At 35.6% G+C, this 18028-nt stretch overlaps 2 protein-coding genes across 3 annotated transcripts in view; both read right to left on the bottom strand.

The window, feature by feature from the left end:
* LOC118746689 overlaps positions 1 to 745 on the bottom strand; it is a 6835-nt gene extending 6090 nt beyond the window's left edge. The window contains exon 1 of the mRNA XM_036480571.1: positions 1 to 745. Within this exon, the coding sequence (XP_036336464.1) occupies positions 1 to 559 (559 nt within the window). The 5' untranslated portion in view covers positions 560 to 745.
* Positions 1 to 18028, bottom strand: part of LOC118746690 — a 31325-nt gene that overhangs the window by 138 nt on the left and 13159 nt on the right. Inside the window, exon 1 of one of the 2 annotated variants that reach the window (XR_004993872.1) lies at positions 7501 to 8860. Coding sequence is in view for 1 of the 2 variants with exons in the window: in XM_036480572.1 (XP_036336465.1) it covers positions 7652 to 8112 (461 nt within the window). In the remaining variant the exon portion in view is untranslated. Of the gene's footprint in view, positions 1 to 7450; positions 8861 to 18028 lie in introns of those variants that run through there. The other variant, XM_036480572.1, reaches the window with a different exon arrangement.

Here is an 18028-nt window from a genome sequence, read left to right as displayed (position 1 = left end):
TTTTTTCTTTCTTCTCTCTCTCTTGCTTGCTTACATACTCAATTATATCGATACACTTCAACGAACGTCGCATCTCCATATCACTTGGTAATTGCTCCACCATTGCCGTTAAATCCAATCTATTGTAATGAGATCTGAAGGCTTGCAACCAAGCATTATTTGGCGTAAAACTTTCAATAGCTATTGCCTCTTTCACTTCAAATGCCCTCTGTCGTATGATCGATGTATCGATTGGCATGCGAAGATAGAGGGCGCGTAGTAGAAACTCATAGACCACTTTGCCGAGAAAGTCAATCTTCTCTCGACGGCTATTGGAAACTTCTTCTGCTAAATCTTTCGCACGTAGATTCTTGTGAAAGTGCATGATCTCATCTTGATTCGCAATAATTTTCTTTATCTGCCTAAAACTGCAACCAAAGTGATTCGCCAAACGTTGGTAGTTCGGTGTCTCTTTATACAATTTAATTACCATCACGCGTTCCTCCATCGATAATCTATTGCACGTCCTGTTCTTGTGAAAGCCCACTTGCATTTTACACGATTCCAGGGTGAAAGACATGTTGCACCTACATACATATAGTATATGTATGCAGCAGAAGTGGAGAATGTAGCTGGTACGTATGCGAAAAAAACAATACAACAAATACTACTTTACGTATGAGTCAGATAAAGCTTTTGAAAGTCACTTTGCTCTAAAAGGTAACCGCGTTTTAACCAAAGACGAACTCACTTCAATCAACTTGCATCGGATACTAAATAAAGCAGGCGAAGACACAAAAATCAACCCGTCGGCTAAGTGGCTATGACCAAGAGAGGCAATAGTCGGAGAAGCGACGAGTGTTCCTCTCTCAGCAATGTCGTTTAATTCCTCATATATATGTACATATGTACATATGTATGTATGTCTGTTCATAGATGCGATGTTTGTACATATGTACATGCATACATACGTGCATAAGCAATGCCAATCAAGTGAGCACCAGAAATTAAAAGGTTGTAAAATTCGTCGGTTTTGAAGAGCTGAGTGAGTGCTTCGGAACTATTGCGAGAGCTGTGCTGGTGCGCTCACGACCAAGGTGTGATTGACAACTCAAGTTGGCTCTCTTTTAAGGTACTACTATGCCAAAAAATATAAACAAGCGATACAAAATTCATACAAAATTATTTCAATTTGACTTTATAGGATGGTTCTGCTGAGACCAATGTCAAATTCAATCACACTTTGTTGAATATACATATTTTGCTCACGACCGAACGGTCGCCGAACACTTGTGTTAATATAAGGGTGTTCAGATTGTTTAAAAAGAAAATAGACATTTCTGAAAAAAAAGATCGCCAAAAATCGTCAATTTGTTTTTTATAAAAGTCATGAAATCGACTTAACAAATATTTTATTAAAAAAAAATAGAACTTGTTATAACATAGTTTTTAAAACCAATATAATACCTTCAGGGTAATAATAAACTACACAAATCACTTATATGTAAGGTGACCATATTAACCAAAGTAAAATAAAGGACACTTTTTTTCAAATTGATTTGGGAATACGTACATACAACTTGTATGGTAAAAGTAGGTACCTACATTACCCATATCGTAATTTAAATCAAATATTTACCAGTTAATTATATTATTTAATTGTACAAGTTCCCCTGCTGTAGCGGAAAATTAAGCCAAATCCTTTTCAAGGACTTCGCCATCCTTCGCTACCGAAATGCGTTTACCATAATTCATACTGCACGCCGAAGCCAGCACACAGTGGTTCAAAATTGGAATTTAATGTTCATAATGCACCGGAGCCTTCGTTTTTCCAACCAATTTTTACTAAAAACAAAAAAATGTTATTTTCGGTGAACATTTTTTTATAACATTTCAAATTTTTTTTGTGTATTTTTTATTTTTTTTTATTTTGGGAGAACCATTCAATTGTTTTCCACTATTTTTTTTTTATGTAACATTTATTAACTGGAACAGGAGAATAAGTTTTCTTAAAAATTCCTACTTTATCTGCATTTTGCACTAAAAAATTTAATATAATCAAATAAAGGTTCAGAACTCAGGCTCGACTACACCTTTTCCAACAGTATTTCAGAAAAACACAAATGTATTTCAGAAAAGGCCAAACGTATTTCAGAAAACCTCAAATGTATTTCAGAAAAGCGCAAATGTATTACAGAAAAACACAAATGTATTTCAGAAAAACGCAATTGTATTTCAGAAAAGGCCAAATGTATTTCAGAAAACCTCAAATGTATTTCAGAAAAACGCAAATGTATTTCAGAAAAGGTCAAATGTATTTCAGAAAACCTCAAATGTATTTCAGAAAAACACAAATGTATTTCAGAAAAGGGCAAATGTATTTCAGAAAAGCACAAATGTATTTCAGAAAAGCATAGCTGTATTCTAAAAATATTTTTCTGAAAACAATTTGCGTTTTTCTGAAATACATTTGGGTTTTTCTGAAATACATTTGAGATTTTCTGAAATACATTTGAGGTTTTCTGAAATACATTTGGCCTTTTCTGAAATACATTTGTGTTTTTCTGAAATACTGTTGGAAAAGGTGTAGTCTCGAGCGAAGCGAATTAAAATATAGGCGAATTTAGCCGTCTCGAAGAGTGAGATGCGAATCTCTAGCGAATTCGCCGCAAGTTTGCGAACGAGTGGCGAAAATGAATTTCTTGTATTGGCACTAGCGAAAATTCGACATTCGCCAAAGCTGTTAAAATTTGTCGACTGTTTATTTTGTTCGCGTTTGAAAATGGAAAGGACGTGAGTAAATTTTAATCTTATTTATTTTATTTTATTTAATAAAATAAAATTTTCAGAACAAAACGGACAACAACGCAGCAGTTCCAAAAGCTGGTTAGCATGATGGAAAATAATCCAGACGTCGCAAGAGGGATGGGGAGTTTCGGTTCCACAAAGAAGAGCAGGGCAGAGCTGTGGGAGAAGTTCGCTACCGAACTTAACGCCATTGGTCCTCCAATATGTAGCGGACGCTAGTGGAATAAGGTAAGAACTGAACTAATTTGTGTGACCGTAGTTACTTACATACATATGTACTATTTAGGTTTGGTTAGACTACAAACTTAAGCTGAAAAAATTTGGCCACAGGAAGAGGACCGTACACGCAGCAAAGTTTAACTCCACTAGAGCGAACGGTCGATGAGCTGCTCCACCCGCAGGAAGCAGTGAACCCTAGAGGCTCTTCATTTGGCACCAACGTGGCAGAAACTACGGTGAGTGCCAATGAATTAGATGCAGAAGAGCCCCTGGGCGAACAAGCTCCACAAGAAGTGGATTTCGCACCGGGATCATCAACTCCCCGAAATAGAATGACTGTTGAGGATCGAGAATCCATTAGAATCCAAGCATTGGAGAAGCAGTCCGAAATCCAAGATACCCTTTGCGAATGAATTTCAAACATTGAAAAAAAAACTCGACGAAGTTATCAGTGTTGCTGTGGTGGCGGCATACATCGCAATATGTGTTCCGTCAACACAGCCAATCACGTTGGGTATTCCTGATCTGGAGAAAAATTTGCTCCTTGCCTGTTGCTTCTCTTCTGCTGTCATTTCTGTGATTATCGAAGCACTGCAAACTTATCTCTCTAAAATGGGCAGTACCTCCTTTAAAATGAGCGAAACTGTAGGTTGCGCAAGACCCAATTGCTACAGCTTGCTGATAACTGCCATGCGCAAAAAATTTCAGTGCGCAACACAATTTTAGCATTGGCGTTACAGATGAGGACAGGCGGCAATTAAATTTGTCCTTGATTTTGTCCAGCACATACATACATAAAAGCGTCCTTGCTTAGCCGAAAATTCGCTATAAATCTATAATACATATACATATATGCACAAATTTTTCATGTTTCATTGAATAACCTACCTGCACTGGATACTTACACTGTGGACGGCAGCTCCATAGGATTAGAGTAATCTCTAATAAAACGCCACTGACGAAGAAGGTTAGCTCGCGGTTCAACATTATAACTATCCTCAAAATATAAATCTACGTTATAAAACATTTTGCTTTTCAAATTTTAGTTTGTAATAACAAGGAATTCGAAGTATAAATAACAGAAACGTCAAATGAGGATGAACTCATTTAATTTGTTTGAATGGCAACGACGCATGTCCGGCGAAAAAGTTCATTCGCCACTCACAATGCAAATTTTAGGTGTGTTCGCCAAATCGTTTGCTTCGCCAAATTTATTCGCTTCGCAAGTGCAATACCAGCCTTATGAAATATACGTATGTACATAAATAAGCAGATAAGGTAAAAATAAACCTCACGGTAAGATTTGCCAAATGTTCGGGGCTGCGGGAAAAATCTGCGCGCTGCGGGTTTGCCATTATTTTCTTCTAGTTGCGGTTAAAAACTTTGAGATTCTCTGATTTACTGGAAATATGTATGGCTAACAATAAGTTTTCTTATTAATTTTCGTGTATAATAAAAAAAAAACATATTCTGTAAACACGTACATTTGTTATGTAGTATGCATTTGAATTTTTCTTCTACACCTGTTTCAGTTCAGAAAGCTGCAATTTAAATTCAGAAAGTTACAATTCAAGTTCAGAATTTCCATTTCAAATTCAGAATTTTCATTTAAAATTCAGAAAGTTACAATTCAAATTCAGAATTTTCATTTAAAATTCAGAAAACTACATTTTAAATTCAGAATTTCCAGTTTAAATTCAGAAAGTTACAATTCAAGTCCAGAATTTCCATTTTAAATTCAGAAAGTTGCAATTCAAATTCAGAAAGCTACATTTCAAATTCAGAAACTTTCATTTCAAATTCAGAAAGTTGCAATTCATATTCAGAAAATTTCCATTTCAAATTCAGAAAATTACAATTCAAATTCAGAAATTCCACCTGATATTGCTACTTTGGCATCATAAATTTTTTTTCCAAATACTGTAGCCTCTGCTCTATTAATGTCCAGGATTGGGACGTTGGGGACATCTATACTTGACTTAACAAGTGACTTAATTTTAGACCATATTGTCTCTACTGGGTTCAGCATGGGCGAATATGGTCCCAAACGAAGCAAACTTGCCTGCCCATTCGAGTGCTCTTGCACGCCAGATTCAATCCTGGAATGACAGGGCGCATTATCGCATATAGTACCTAAGTCACTCCAGTTGTTTCCAGAACCGCGCCACTTCTGTAAAACGTTACCAATCCAGCGATTACACGAATCAGTATTAAAAGAGCCTCGTTGTCGATCCAGACTTACAACTGATGAAGCCGACATAGCGCCAATAAGATCGAACGACCACGCGTCAATGAAAACAAGCTGTTTCCCGGCTTGTATGAATGTGTTGAGTTGGGTTACATATTCTGCTCTTTTGTTTTTGTTTTGTTGTGAGTTAAGTGTGCATGGTTCTGTGTGAACTTTTTTAAGTGTACATTTTTCCTTCGAGGTAGTTATTAATGGTAGACAATGATAGCGTTATATTAAAATGACGAAAAATTTTCGCCTCCTCCTCAATCCAACGGAGTATTTCATCAATCTGCTCGTTTCCTAGCTTGGTGGGTTTTTTACCTCCCATTGGATCTTTTGTAGTTCTGCCACTCGCCACCCAGGTAAAAGCAGTTTTGTAGGCTATTCCAAGCGATGACGCTAATGCTGGCCAATCCTCTCACCGATTCGCAACAGTAACGATTCTCTCCCGATCTTGGGAAGTGTACCTCTTGTATTTCACTCTTTCTATATCCTCGATGCCTAATAAAAAGATAAAACATATTTACATATATTTATGTGTAGGTGTTTTCACATAACTTAACATAATACTTACTATTAATTTCAGTTCGGCAAATTGCACATAGACTAGGTACGGCTGATGACAAGCTTTCTATGCATTTTTTATGGAGCAAATGTCTACAGGGTATTGTGCGGCATACGACTTTATAAAACATTGTCGTTAGGCATATGTCGTTAGTTATCTTTAAGTTCCATCTTTTTCAAGCGATTTTAATGCATTATTTAAGGTATACCCATACACACTTTTATACATACACTAAATAAAATTAAATTAAAAACTTTGTGACACAGTCGCTTCTACTATGCAACCTCAATTCTTTACATCGCACAGTGAATATAAATTTTCTGAACTTAAATTGGAAGATTCGGAATTTGAATTGTAACTTTCTGAATTTTAAACTGCAACTTTCTGAATTTAAAATGGAAATTCTGAATTCGAAGTGTAACTTTCTGAATTTGAAACAGAAATTCTGAATTTGAATTGTAATTTTTTGAATTTGAAATGGAATTTCTGAACTTGAATTGTAACTCTGAATTTAAAATGGAATTTCTGAATATGAATTGCAACTTTCTGAACTAAAACTGAAAAAGGTGTAGTGCCATTTAAAATAGTTTAACAACCTTGACATTGTTGAATCTATTATCGATTCGAAGAATCCATCAATCAATCACTTGATGTCCCTTTAGATACCCAGTGGATACAACTTTTTATAGCGTATACGGAGTTCAGAGAATCGCCGAAGGTAATTGGTGAAATTCCGCCTATACCAGTAAGCAACGAGTTTTTTAAGGTATTTGGCAAATAGTTGGACCCATCTAAAAAACAGAACGAGGGTAAAACTGAAATTGGCCCAATTTGGCAAGCCTGCTAACAGTGCCGACAAAGTGACACACTACTACAAACCAGAGATGCTTTCTCTTTTATGAGCAAAGAAACCTGCCAAAATTTTAAGCGTCCTACCACCTCACTAACGAGAAAAAATCTACTAATTTTGGTAGGAAAAGCCCAAAACGGCAGCCCTGGCGACCTCTAGTGAAATTTCATTATTCACATTTTTGTATAACATTTTAACCCTCTAGCTACCTTTTTAGTAAATTCGTGGATATTCTGAAAATGGGGTGTATTGGATAAACTCAGTAAATTCAATAGACGGCTTCTCGGTGACAAAAAAAGATTTTTTAAAGCTTTAAATCGAATTTTGGAGGGGAGGAGTAGTACTTTTAGATAACAGGATAATCTTTCTGAAAAAACTTTTTTTCATCGTGTTACAGGGGCTCAAATGTGCCCAAAAACCGTGATTTTTGTACTTTTAGGTTAGAATATCTCGAAAACCTGACGTGATTGGGCTATTCTGGAGTCAGATTCGAATTCAGCACATTAAAGAAAGCACGTAGAGAATTTAATGAAATTTTGTCGGCCTGTGTAATCGAATGTGTGACCAAAATGTGGAAACTGTGACCTACTGTGTCATTTGAATTGTTGATTATCACGTACGTAAACTACCATTTGAGCCTAATTGGTTCGTGCTACACACTAATTTCCTTAGTGACATTCAAAGCTTCATTCTATTTTTAAGTCTCTAAAAATGCGGCAGATGGTAAGAGGTTTTTCACAGCAACAGATCTAAAAAATAACAATTTAGTTATCAGTTTTTTTTTACCTGTAATAGTACATATTTATGAACGTATATACATTTTAACATTTAAAACAATGTCATCTTAACCTGAAATTTTCTTATTAGGCGTATTCATATAAATCGAATATCTTAACTGTACAATCTGTCGAAATTTGTACAAAAATACTTCTTTGTAGTTTAAAGTATTTTCTTGAACCTATATAAAAGTATTATGTAGATCTAGACTTATTTCATGCGGTTAGCTCTCCAATATCGATGGATACTTGAAAATCTGCTCCAGTTGTGTTATCAAGCCGATAGCGCGATAGTTCTCTTTCATCATCGCAAAATCTTCCAACACTTTCAGATGACGCATGGCTTCCGGATAGCTGTGTATATCGGGAAAAGGTGGGGGCGTTGAGGGTTTTAAAATAGGCATAGCAGCAAAAGAGCTTGTGTTGGCTGATACAGTCTCCTCCGCTTTCACCACAGCGCTCTCTACTTCTTCGTCTTCCTCATCCGAATCAAGATCGACGACAATCGGTGCAGCACTCGCGCTTGCAGTGGTCATATTTTCAACACTCTCATGATTCCCGAAATCATCTTTAGTACTGCCATACGCTTCATAATCATCAACGTCATTTTCAGATTTCATAAAATTCTGTATCGCCTTTTCACTATCATTCCGACCACTTCCAGGGGTGTCATCTGACTCCATATGTGTTTTTTCTTCCTTCCCTCCAGCTTGCTTGCTTATATACTCCATTATATCGATACACTTCAACGAACGTCGCTCCTCCATAGAACTTGGTAATTGTTCCGTCATTCCTGGTAAATCCAATGTATCGTAATGCGATTTAAAGACTTGCAACCAATCATTGTTTGGTGTAAAATTTTCAATAGCTAATGCCTCTTTCACTTCAAATGCCTTCGTTCGTATGATTGATATGTCGATTGGCATGCGAAGATAGTGAGCGCGTAGTAGAAACTCATAGACCACTTCGCAGAGAAAGTCAATCTTCTCTCGACGCCGATTGACTATTTCTTCTGCTAATTTCTTGGCACGTTCATTGTGGTAGCGCTTGATCTTATCTCTATTGGCGATGATACTCCTTACCTGCCTTGTACTGCAATGGAAGTAACTCGCCAAACGGTTGTAGTTCGGTGTATGTTTAAACGATTTAATTACCATCATGCGTTGCTCCAACGATAATTTAACGTACTTGCGAGAGCCCATTTGCATGGTGAAAGACATATTGCATCTACATGTATGTGCTTATGTATAGTATACATATGTATGTATGCAGCAGACTTGGAGAAGGTGGATGATATGTATGGGAAAAAACAAAAACAACTTTACGTATGAGTCAAATAAAGCTTTTTAAAGCCACTTTGCCCGAAAACAGTAAGCGCATTTCAACCGAAAGCGACCTCACTTCGATCAACTTGCATCGGATACTAAATAAAGCAGGCGAAGACACATATCGGTCGGCTAAGTGGCTATGATCGAGAGAGGCAATAGTCGGAGAAGCGCCAAGCGTTCCTCGCTCAGCAATGGCGATTTAATTCCTCACATGTATGTACATATGTATGTATGTTTGTTAATATATGCGATGTTTCTATACATACTTATGTATGTGCATAAGTGAGCTCCAGAAATTAGAAGGCTGTAAAATTCGTCGGTTTTGAAGAGCTGTGTGAGTGCTTCGGAATTATTGGGAGAGCTGTACTGGTCCGCTCACGACCGAACAGTCGCTGAATACTTGTGTTAATATGTACATGTATATATGTAGTATGTATATATTGCCTTTTAAATCGTTTGCTGAGCGCTGAATCGACTATGGCGATTTGGCTCGAGAAAATCCGATCGCTGGTTTGAAAGCATGCAAAGTGTTTTAGGAAATAAACAAAAATGTTCTCTACCGTACAATCGTAATAAAATACACACACGCATGCCTACATTTATACCAACATTCAAATTAACAAACCTACATACATATGTATGTACATAAGGGTGGTCCAAAAACAGTAAAGTCGGAATCGTAATGCTCTCACCCCCCTAGGATTGTTCTATATCGAAAAAAGTATACCCCTTTTTTTATTTTGAAATCTAAAAATATTTAGATGTCGCTCAAAGCGCTCAAAGTTTTCCATGTAGGTAATTTTATATGGGGAAAAAGCAACTTTTCGTAGAAATGGTATAGAATCTTGAAATAAATATTTTGCGATCGGAAAACTCTTGTTGTTTTTGAATACTAACGATTTTTTATTGGTCCTTCATTGCATTTTTCGGGGTTTTTGTGGGTTTATGGCAGACCTATAAATTATAGTTGCGATAAAAAAATTGTTAAATATACAATTGGGTGTTATTACTGGGAATCTCCTGCAGATAAGCAGAGTTTTCCGATAGAAAAATATTGATTTTTAAGAATTCTATACCATTTCTACGAAAAGTTGGTTTTCCCCACATAAAATACATGTAAAACTTTGGGCGCCTTGAGCGACATCTAAATATGTTTTGATTTCAAAATAAATAAAATCCTAGGGGGTGAGAGCATAAAAATACCGACTTTACTTTTTCACATGCATTTTTGGACCACCCTAATATATATACGAGTGTACCAATAAAGGTATGAAACTCGTGGTGGTTGCCAGTAGCTTTTAGTTGTTGCTCGAGATAGTCTGATCTAGTTATATTAGTAGTAACACCTAAACTTCATACTAAATATACTAAATATTCGTTGGCATCACTTCGTTTGCGTAATTTCCTGAAACAAGTCTAGAATACCGACCGTTTAGCTATAAAAAAAAAAAATACGGATCGGTAGAACTTTTTACGCCGAATTCAATCATACCAAATTTAATTAATTAATCCCGACGGTTTTACGCTCCTTTCCCGCCCGAGGGGCGCAGTCCGCATGACGTACGGAAAGCAAGTTAAAAATAAAGAAGATAAATATAAGAGGTTACTTTGCTTTGTTTATTTATATTTTTTACTATCACTAAATATTTAAAACCCAAAAACAGATTATAATAAAAAATATATCGAATTAAAGGTAATAACTTGTACTTCCTAAATAATATACATACATAAGTAAATTACTTTAGCATTAATTATGAATGCAGTTTTTTTCATAAAAAAAATTAAATTTTTTGCGTTTTTAGTATTTTGGCTTAAAAACATAATTAAAAACATATAAATTGTTTACATCAACTGAAAGTCAAATTAATTATCTTTATTGTATTGTGATGTAGTTCATAAGATATTAAAAAAAATAAAAAAAAAATAAAAAAAAAATAAAAAATTTAATTTTAACCTTTTATATCTTTTTCTACATATGTAGGTATGTACTTACCGTGCGCTTACATTAGACAAGAAAATTGTGAATATGTACATATTATTATTTACTAAAATATCCAAACAGAAACAATTTTTTCATAATTCTGCGATTTTTTTTTCGATTATGTATTGCCTCTTTTTCCCAAATTAACCAAGACGTGACTGCATTGTACAATTTACTGTCTTTGAAAAATCATTAACAAAAAATCTGCCTACTTCCAGCGAACCATCCGAGAGACTACTATATTATGTACCCCGCAGCAATAAGGCGACCAAACTAAAAAAAAAAACACACCAGTTAATTTTGTGTTTTTAGTGCGTGGTATTAAGGTATAACATACCGACGGCTGAATGGAAGGCCGACCTACCTCGGCAGCCGTTTCGAAAACGGCCTATCTCAGAAAAAAATTTCAAGAACGACCTATTTCGGAATTTTGCTGAAGAACACTTTATTTTAGAATTTCATTGAAGAATACCCTTTTTCAGAATTTGTCTGAAGAACGCCCTATCCTAGTTGACGTTTCAAAAACGCCCTATCTCAACTGAACATATGTTGAGATAAGGCATTTTTGAAACGGCAGCTGAGATATGCCGTTTTCAGGCAAATTCTGAAATAGAGTGTTCTTGATAATGTTTAGTAGACAGCCGCCGATATATAATATGTAGGTCCATCATCCACTCAGCCGTCAATATCTATTTTTAAAAAGGTGTTCACAAATTATGTAGGTTTTTAAGATATTTCCTTCCAACTTATAATTTTATGGGACTAAGGGCCAGTTTCTCAATGTCTGGTTAACACTAACTGCAGGTTCAACATACTTATCGACGTGATCGACTCCATAACATATAACAGGGAGTGGATAACCTGTAGTTAGTGTTAACCAGACATTGAGAAACTGGACCTAAGTGATTGCCCATGAATTTCCTATAATTTACACCTACATCCATTTGTAACTGCTTTGTTCTCAACTTTAGATAAAACCGAATAACGCATTTACATTAAATCGGACGATTTTATCATCTACGGTTACCTCTATTGTAATTTCCTGATAAACATTTTTGTATAATATTTTAACCCTCTCGCTGCGATTTTTAATGAGTTTACTTGGAAGTTCTTCTCTTATAATATCAAAAGGGGTTGAGGTGTTAAAATGTTTTACTTATTTTCCTTTATTTTTTGTAACTGAAATCTGATAAATTTGACTCATTCTTGAAACTTGTTCGTAAATTCATAAACGGTTGAATGTTTGCGATTAAAAAAAAATGAAACCCCGGTAGCAACTTTTGATTTTTTTACACTTTGAATTCTTCGTGATTGTTTTTATTTTCTACGCAGAATGAAATCAAGCGATGTCCAATGATATTGATATTTTTAAGGACCTCCTTTAAAGTTATAGGTTTCCAAAGACAAGAATTAGGTTTAAAATCAATCATATAAAATGATTTGTAAGATAATCGAATTTATGACCCAAAGTGTGGAAACTTTGACCTACTGTATGTAGAAAACATGTGATATGTATACTGGAGCAAAATCATTTTAAGGTTTACTTTAACTCTCATTTTTGTGTAATTTGGTTTGGTTGGTACAACAAAATTTCTAAGTCCGTTTCTTAGTGACATTCAAGCTTCAAGCAATCTTATCTTCAACCTTTTCTTGCAACAACAGATCTAATAAATAACAAAAATTGAGTTATTAGTTATTTACCTGTAACAGTAAATACATATTTATATATTTACATATTAACATTTAGAACAATGTCGTCTTATCCTGAATAATTCTTAACAGGCGTAGTATTTATGTAAAAATCGAATCTCATTACTGTTATCAAATAATGGAAATTCGTTTAAAAATATTTCCTCTATCGATTTTTAATTATCTTCTAGATAAAAATATGTACATACGTATGCATAAATGTAAATACTAGATCTAATTAACTGCCTTAACATGAAACGATAAAAATTCCAATTAAACTATTCAATGCACTAAGCTCTTCAATTTCGGTGGATTCTTGAAAATTTGCTCCAGTTGCGTTATCAAGCCAATAGCGCGATAGTTCTCTTCTATCATCGCAAAATCTTCCAGCACTTTCAGATGACGCATGGCTTCCGGATAGCTGTGTATATCGGGAAACGGTGGAAGCGTTGAGGGTTTTAAAATAGGCTTGCTCGCATCACAACTTATGTTGGCTGATACAGTCTCCACCGCTGGCACCATAGCGCTCTCTTCCTCTTCCTCATCCGAATCAAGATCAACGACAATTGGTGCAGCTTTTGTGCTCATATTTCCGCCACTCTCAATATTCTCCACATCAGCATCATCTTCAGTACTGCCATATGCTACATAATCGTCAACGTCTTTTTCAGATTCCATGAAATTCTGTATCGCCTTTTCGCTTTCATACCGACTACTTCCATTGGAGTGCTCATTTTTCCACACACTGTTGCAATTCTCATCTGCCCTCTTATGTGTTTTTTCTTTCTCCTCTCTCTCTTGCTTGCTTACAAACTCAATTATATCGATACACTTCAGTGAACGTCGCTTCTCCATATAACTGGGCAATTGCTCCATCATTGCCGTTAAATCCAATCTATTGTAACTCGATTTGAAGGCTTGCAACCAAGCATTGTTTGGTGTAAAATTTTCAATAGCTATTGCCTCTTTCACTTCAAATGCCTTCTGTCGTATGATCGATGTATCGATTGGCATGCGAAGATAGAGAGCGCGTAGTAGAAACTCATAGACCACTTTGCCGAGAAAGTCAATCTTCTCTCGACGTCGATTGGCAATTTCTTCTGCTAATTTGTTGGCACGTTCATTCTTGTGGTAGCGCTTGATCTCATCTTTATTAGCGATAATACTCCTTATCTGCTTTGGACTGCAACCGAAGTAATTCGCCAGACGTTGATAGTTCGGTGTCTGTTTATACGATTTAATTACCATCATACGTTGTTCCATCGATAATTTATTGCGCGTCCTGTACTCGCGAAATCCCATTTGCGTTTTAAATGTTTCCATTGTGAAAGACATATTGTACCTATACTTATGTATGTATGTATAGCATATGCAGCGGAAATGTACAAGGTGGATGGTACGTATGCGAAAAACAAAAACAACTACAGCTTTACGTATGACTCACATAAAGCTTTTGAAAGCCACTTTGCTCCAAAAAAGTAACCGCGTTTTAACCGAAGACGAACTCACTTCTATCAACTTGCATCGGATACTAAATAAAGCTGGCAAAGCCACAAAAACCTACCGATCGGCTAAGTGGCTACGATCGAGAGAGGCAATGGTAGGAGAAACGACAAGCGCTCCTCGCTCAGCAAAGGGGGATTTAATTACTCATATATGTATGTATGAACTTACATAGCTGTGGTGTTTGTACATACATATGTGAACGTTAACCAAGTGAGCCCCAGAAATTAGAAGGCTGTAAGGTTCGTCGGTTTTTAAGAGCTGAGTGCGTGCTTTGGAACCATCCAAACGGGAGAGCTGCGCTGATCCACTCACGACCGAACGGTCGCCTGAACACTTGTGTAAATATGTACACGTGGTTGTACATAGATATGTCGTTTGCTGAGCGCCAACTCGGCTAGGGAGATTCGGCTCGAGGAAAATCCGATCGGTTTGAAAGCATGCCAAGTGTTTTAGGAAATGAAAAAAAAACTTTGTACCGTTGTTTAACAAGGGTATTAAATACACACATGCCCACATTTTTGTTAGCATACAAATTAACAAACGCACATACATACATACATTCGTACGTGTGTACTAAGGAAGGTATGAAACTCATGGTTGTTGCACAGTAGCTTTTAGGTGTTGTTCGAGATGCTTTGATCGACAATTAGAAACGGTAATCAAGTACTAGTTGGAGTTGTCTACCCGAGATTCATATCTACTATCATAGCTACAGACAAGTAAGTGTGTACAGTGGCGAAAATATGGAATGGGAAGAGACATTTTAGCATTCTTTGGCTATTTACCTGTCGTTTATTTAATGTCAACTTTTCTTTTATGAATGTGTTGCTCGTTTGTGTGCTAAGTTTGGGACTATAAAAGCTCAAACAGACGGCAGCGTTGATCCTGATTAATTCGGACTTAATTCGGATCAACTCCAGTTAATTCCCGAGTTGATCCGGATCAACGCTGCCGTCTGTTTGAGCTTTAATAGCCAGTTTCACGAAAGCAATTGTGAAAAACGATGTTTATATTTTAATTAATATAATATGGAAGCTGATGATTGTATATACAGTGGTGGAAAACTAAATAGGGACACGACATTTTAACAAATTTTTTTCTATTTTCCTTTTGTTTATTTGATATTTGTTATTTTTGAAATGAAACTTCTTTAGGGGCGGTTGGTTGGTTGGGAGTAAATTGGCAAATTCAACGGAAATGGAAAAGGATAAAGGCAAAGGTAAAAATAAAAAAGATGCATAAATATAAAGGCAAAAATGAAAACCAAGGTAAATTTAAACACTACTTATCTAAGGCAAAGGTGAAGGACAATATGTAGATGAAGAAAAAGATAAGTAAAACTAAGATAAATATAAAGAAAAAGATGAGGATACTGATAAAAGTAAAGATGAAGATAGCGGAAGAAAGGTTAAAATATAGGTAATTATAGAAAAAGGATATAGATAGAAACATAGAGACCAATTCTGGGAACTATTTTGGGATTTAAGAGGTTTTCGGGATTCTCGGGACTTATCGATATAATAATCGATATTTTTATACGTTTTTTTACCGATATTTTTTTATCGATTTTGTCATCAAAATTTTTAGCGATAGTGTTATCGATAAAAGATGGATATCATCGAAACGATTTTGAAAAGGCTTTATTTCTGAAGTATATTTAGGAGAGTTGCCACCTGCGTGAAAAATCGAACTAACTTAAATTTGGGCAATTACCTAATTCCAATATGTGTTTTAAAATCTGTTAAGAAAACTTTAGTTTGAACACTAGAAATATTTTTGTGGAACTCCGAATGCGGAGTTTTGGACCACTCTTCAGTTACGCTGCTACGCAGCTGTTCTACCGCCTGAAACTTTCGTCCTCCCGCGCTTATTCGACGTGTAAAATTTCCTCACATGTTCTCGATCGGATTTATGTAGTCTGGAGATCGTGATGGCCACTCTAAAAATGGGATTTCCTTCCCTCGAAGCCAACTGCGGGTGGCACGTCATGCGTGTATTGCAGCTGAAATGTCGCGTTTGTGTTCGGTAGATCTTCCATAAAGTTAATCAAAACTTCGTCCAAAAGATTTATGTAGTCCTCCGAATTCATACGGTCGGAAATTTTGCAGTTGGAGTCCTTTTGTAGTAGCTGAAACCAGCCCAAACCATCAAAGTACCTCCGCCAAAGTTTTGTTTGGTGGAAAAGCGCTCGAAGCCTCTCGAATCATGCCAGTAGTAATTAAAACCGTCAGGACCATCGAGATTAAACTTTTCCTCGTCAGAAAATATAACATTTTTCCACTCGTCGGTCCATGACATGTGCTTTTTTGCAAAGGCAAATCTAGCTGTTTGTGGGACTCATTCATTGCCGGTTTGGATTTAATTTTTTTTCAAACTAAACGATCGCTGCTGACTAAAATTTGTTGCTCACACACACGTTTACACACTGGTAAGAATTTAAGGTCTGATACAATTTTGGAAGCCGTTGCGTTTCTTTCCAGCCCAGCGAAAATAATAGCGGATTTTTGTCGAGGAGAGCTTTTTTATTTTTTAGTATTAAAGTATGCTCGATCATTTCTTTTATATGGAAGAAAATGCCTAGCTACGTCCACAAAAAAATATTATTCAACGTCAACGCGATTTTCTAACATTTTGAAACTTGCACTTTAACCTATTAAAATTTAATGAGATACAAAACTGCGTACCTAAAATTTTTTCTAAATATTCTAAATACAAATTTAAAAATTTGTGTGTGTAATTGGCATAGTTGCCAACTTGGTGCTTTAAGCACTAGATTTAGTGCTTTTCGAAAATTAAAACGCCAAAAAAAATTATTTAGTGCCTAGTGCCTTTTTTAGTGCTTTTTTTCTGAACTAAAACTACTCCGATATAGTTAAAACCTGAAATAATTTTTAAATATTTAAAGCTGTGGCAGCACTGAATTTACAAAAATCTACAAATTTAAATGCACTTAAATACAACCATGATTGATAAAAAGCTGAACTTGCAAATTCACCTTGTTCAATATATTTGAGGTTATATAATGAAAACAATTTTTTTTTTGCTCATTTCTAATTAGGGCATGATTTACGTTTGTTGGGATTCGTTTTGTCTTTCTTGAGTTATATCAGTTTTAATGTGCAGTACTTCGGTATTACGTCGTAAGCATGAGTCATTATAGCATGTGGCTTTTCAATCGTTATGAGCGAAAAAGTTTTGTTTATTGATTTATGTATGCATTCTTGTAAATATTGTTAATTTTTTGTTTTTGTTAAACACATACAAACTGTTATGAAAAAAGCATCAATCGATTCAAAACCATTTGGTCCTTTTAGTGTGGTAAAACGCTTTTTTTCCAAGTTTTTGGTGCTTTTTGAAAATCAAAAGTTGGCAACACTGGTAATTGGTACAAATTTGTTGAATGTTTATAATTTTTGTACGAAGTTTTAAATGCAGATTTATGTGGCTATAAAACTGCATACATACCTGAAATTTTTCTAACAATTCTAAATAAAAAGTTTAAAATTTGTTAAAGTTTGTTGAATTTGTATAATGTTTGTACGAAGTTAGAAATGTAAACCACATATATGGTACTGGTTATGTAATTTGCTAGACTCGGCCTCATAAGTCGCCGTAAAACTGTAGGTCCCTCCGCTTTGTGTGACAACATCAAGGCGTACACCACAAGTCGGAGAAGAAGCTCGGCCAAACACTAACATATGTGTAAGCGCCAATCTATTATTATTATCATTATTTAAAAAAAATAGAAACAAGCTTACAATAAAAAGGAAATATAACGAATAAATTTGACGAACGTTTTTTTTTTTCAGTGTACAACTAAAACTGCAGTATGAAACGCTTTCGTTTATCTTACACACAAACCGTTTCGTAGCTACATCTGGCGGATTTGAAGTGCGTTTTATTTTGTAAGTAGTTTGTCTTTTCCACCGTTAGATGTCGCCTGCTGATAATTGCTGATTGCACGAGTTCACATTTTCCACACCGAAACAGGAAATGATTTAAATGAATGGTCAGTTTCGTTAAGAGTGATTTGCGCCAGCTTCGAACGGCATAGTATTGTTACGATTATCCTTGAACCCTCGTCCGGATTACCCAAA

The sequence above is a fragment of the Rhagoletis pomonella genome, unplaced genomic scaffold (assembly GCF_013731165.1).
Source record: "Rhagoletis pomonella isolate Grant_MI unplaced genomic scaffold, Rhpom_1.0 Rhpom_scaffold_00011, whole genome shotgun sequence".
NCBI lineage: Eukaryota > Metazoa > Arthropoda > Insecta > Diptera > Tephritidae > Rhagoletis > Rhagoletis pomonella.
The sequence above is the reverse complement of the archived record's forward strand: the minus strand, read 5'-3'. Positions and strand labels throughout refer to the sequence as shown.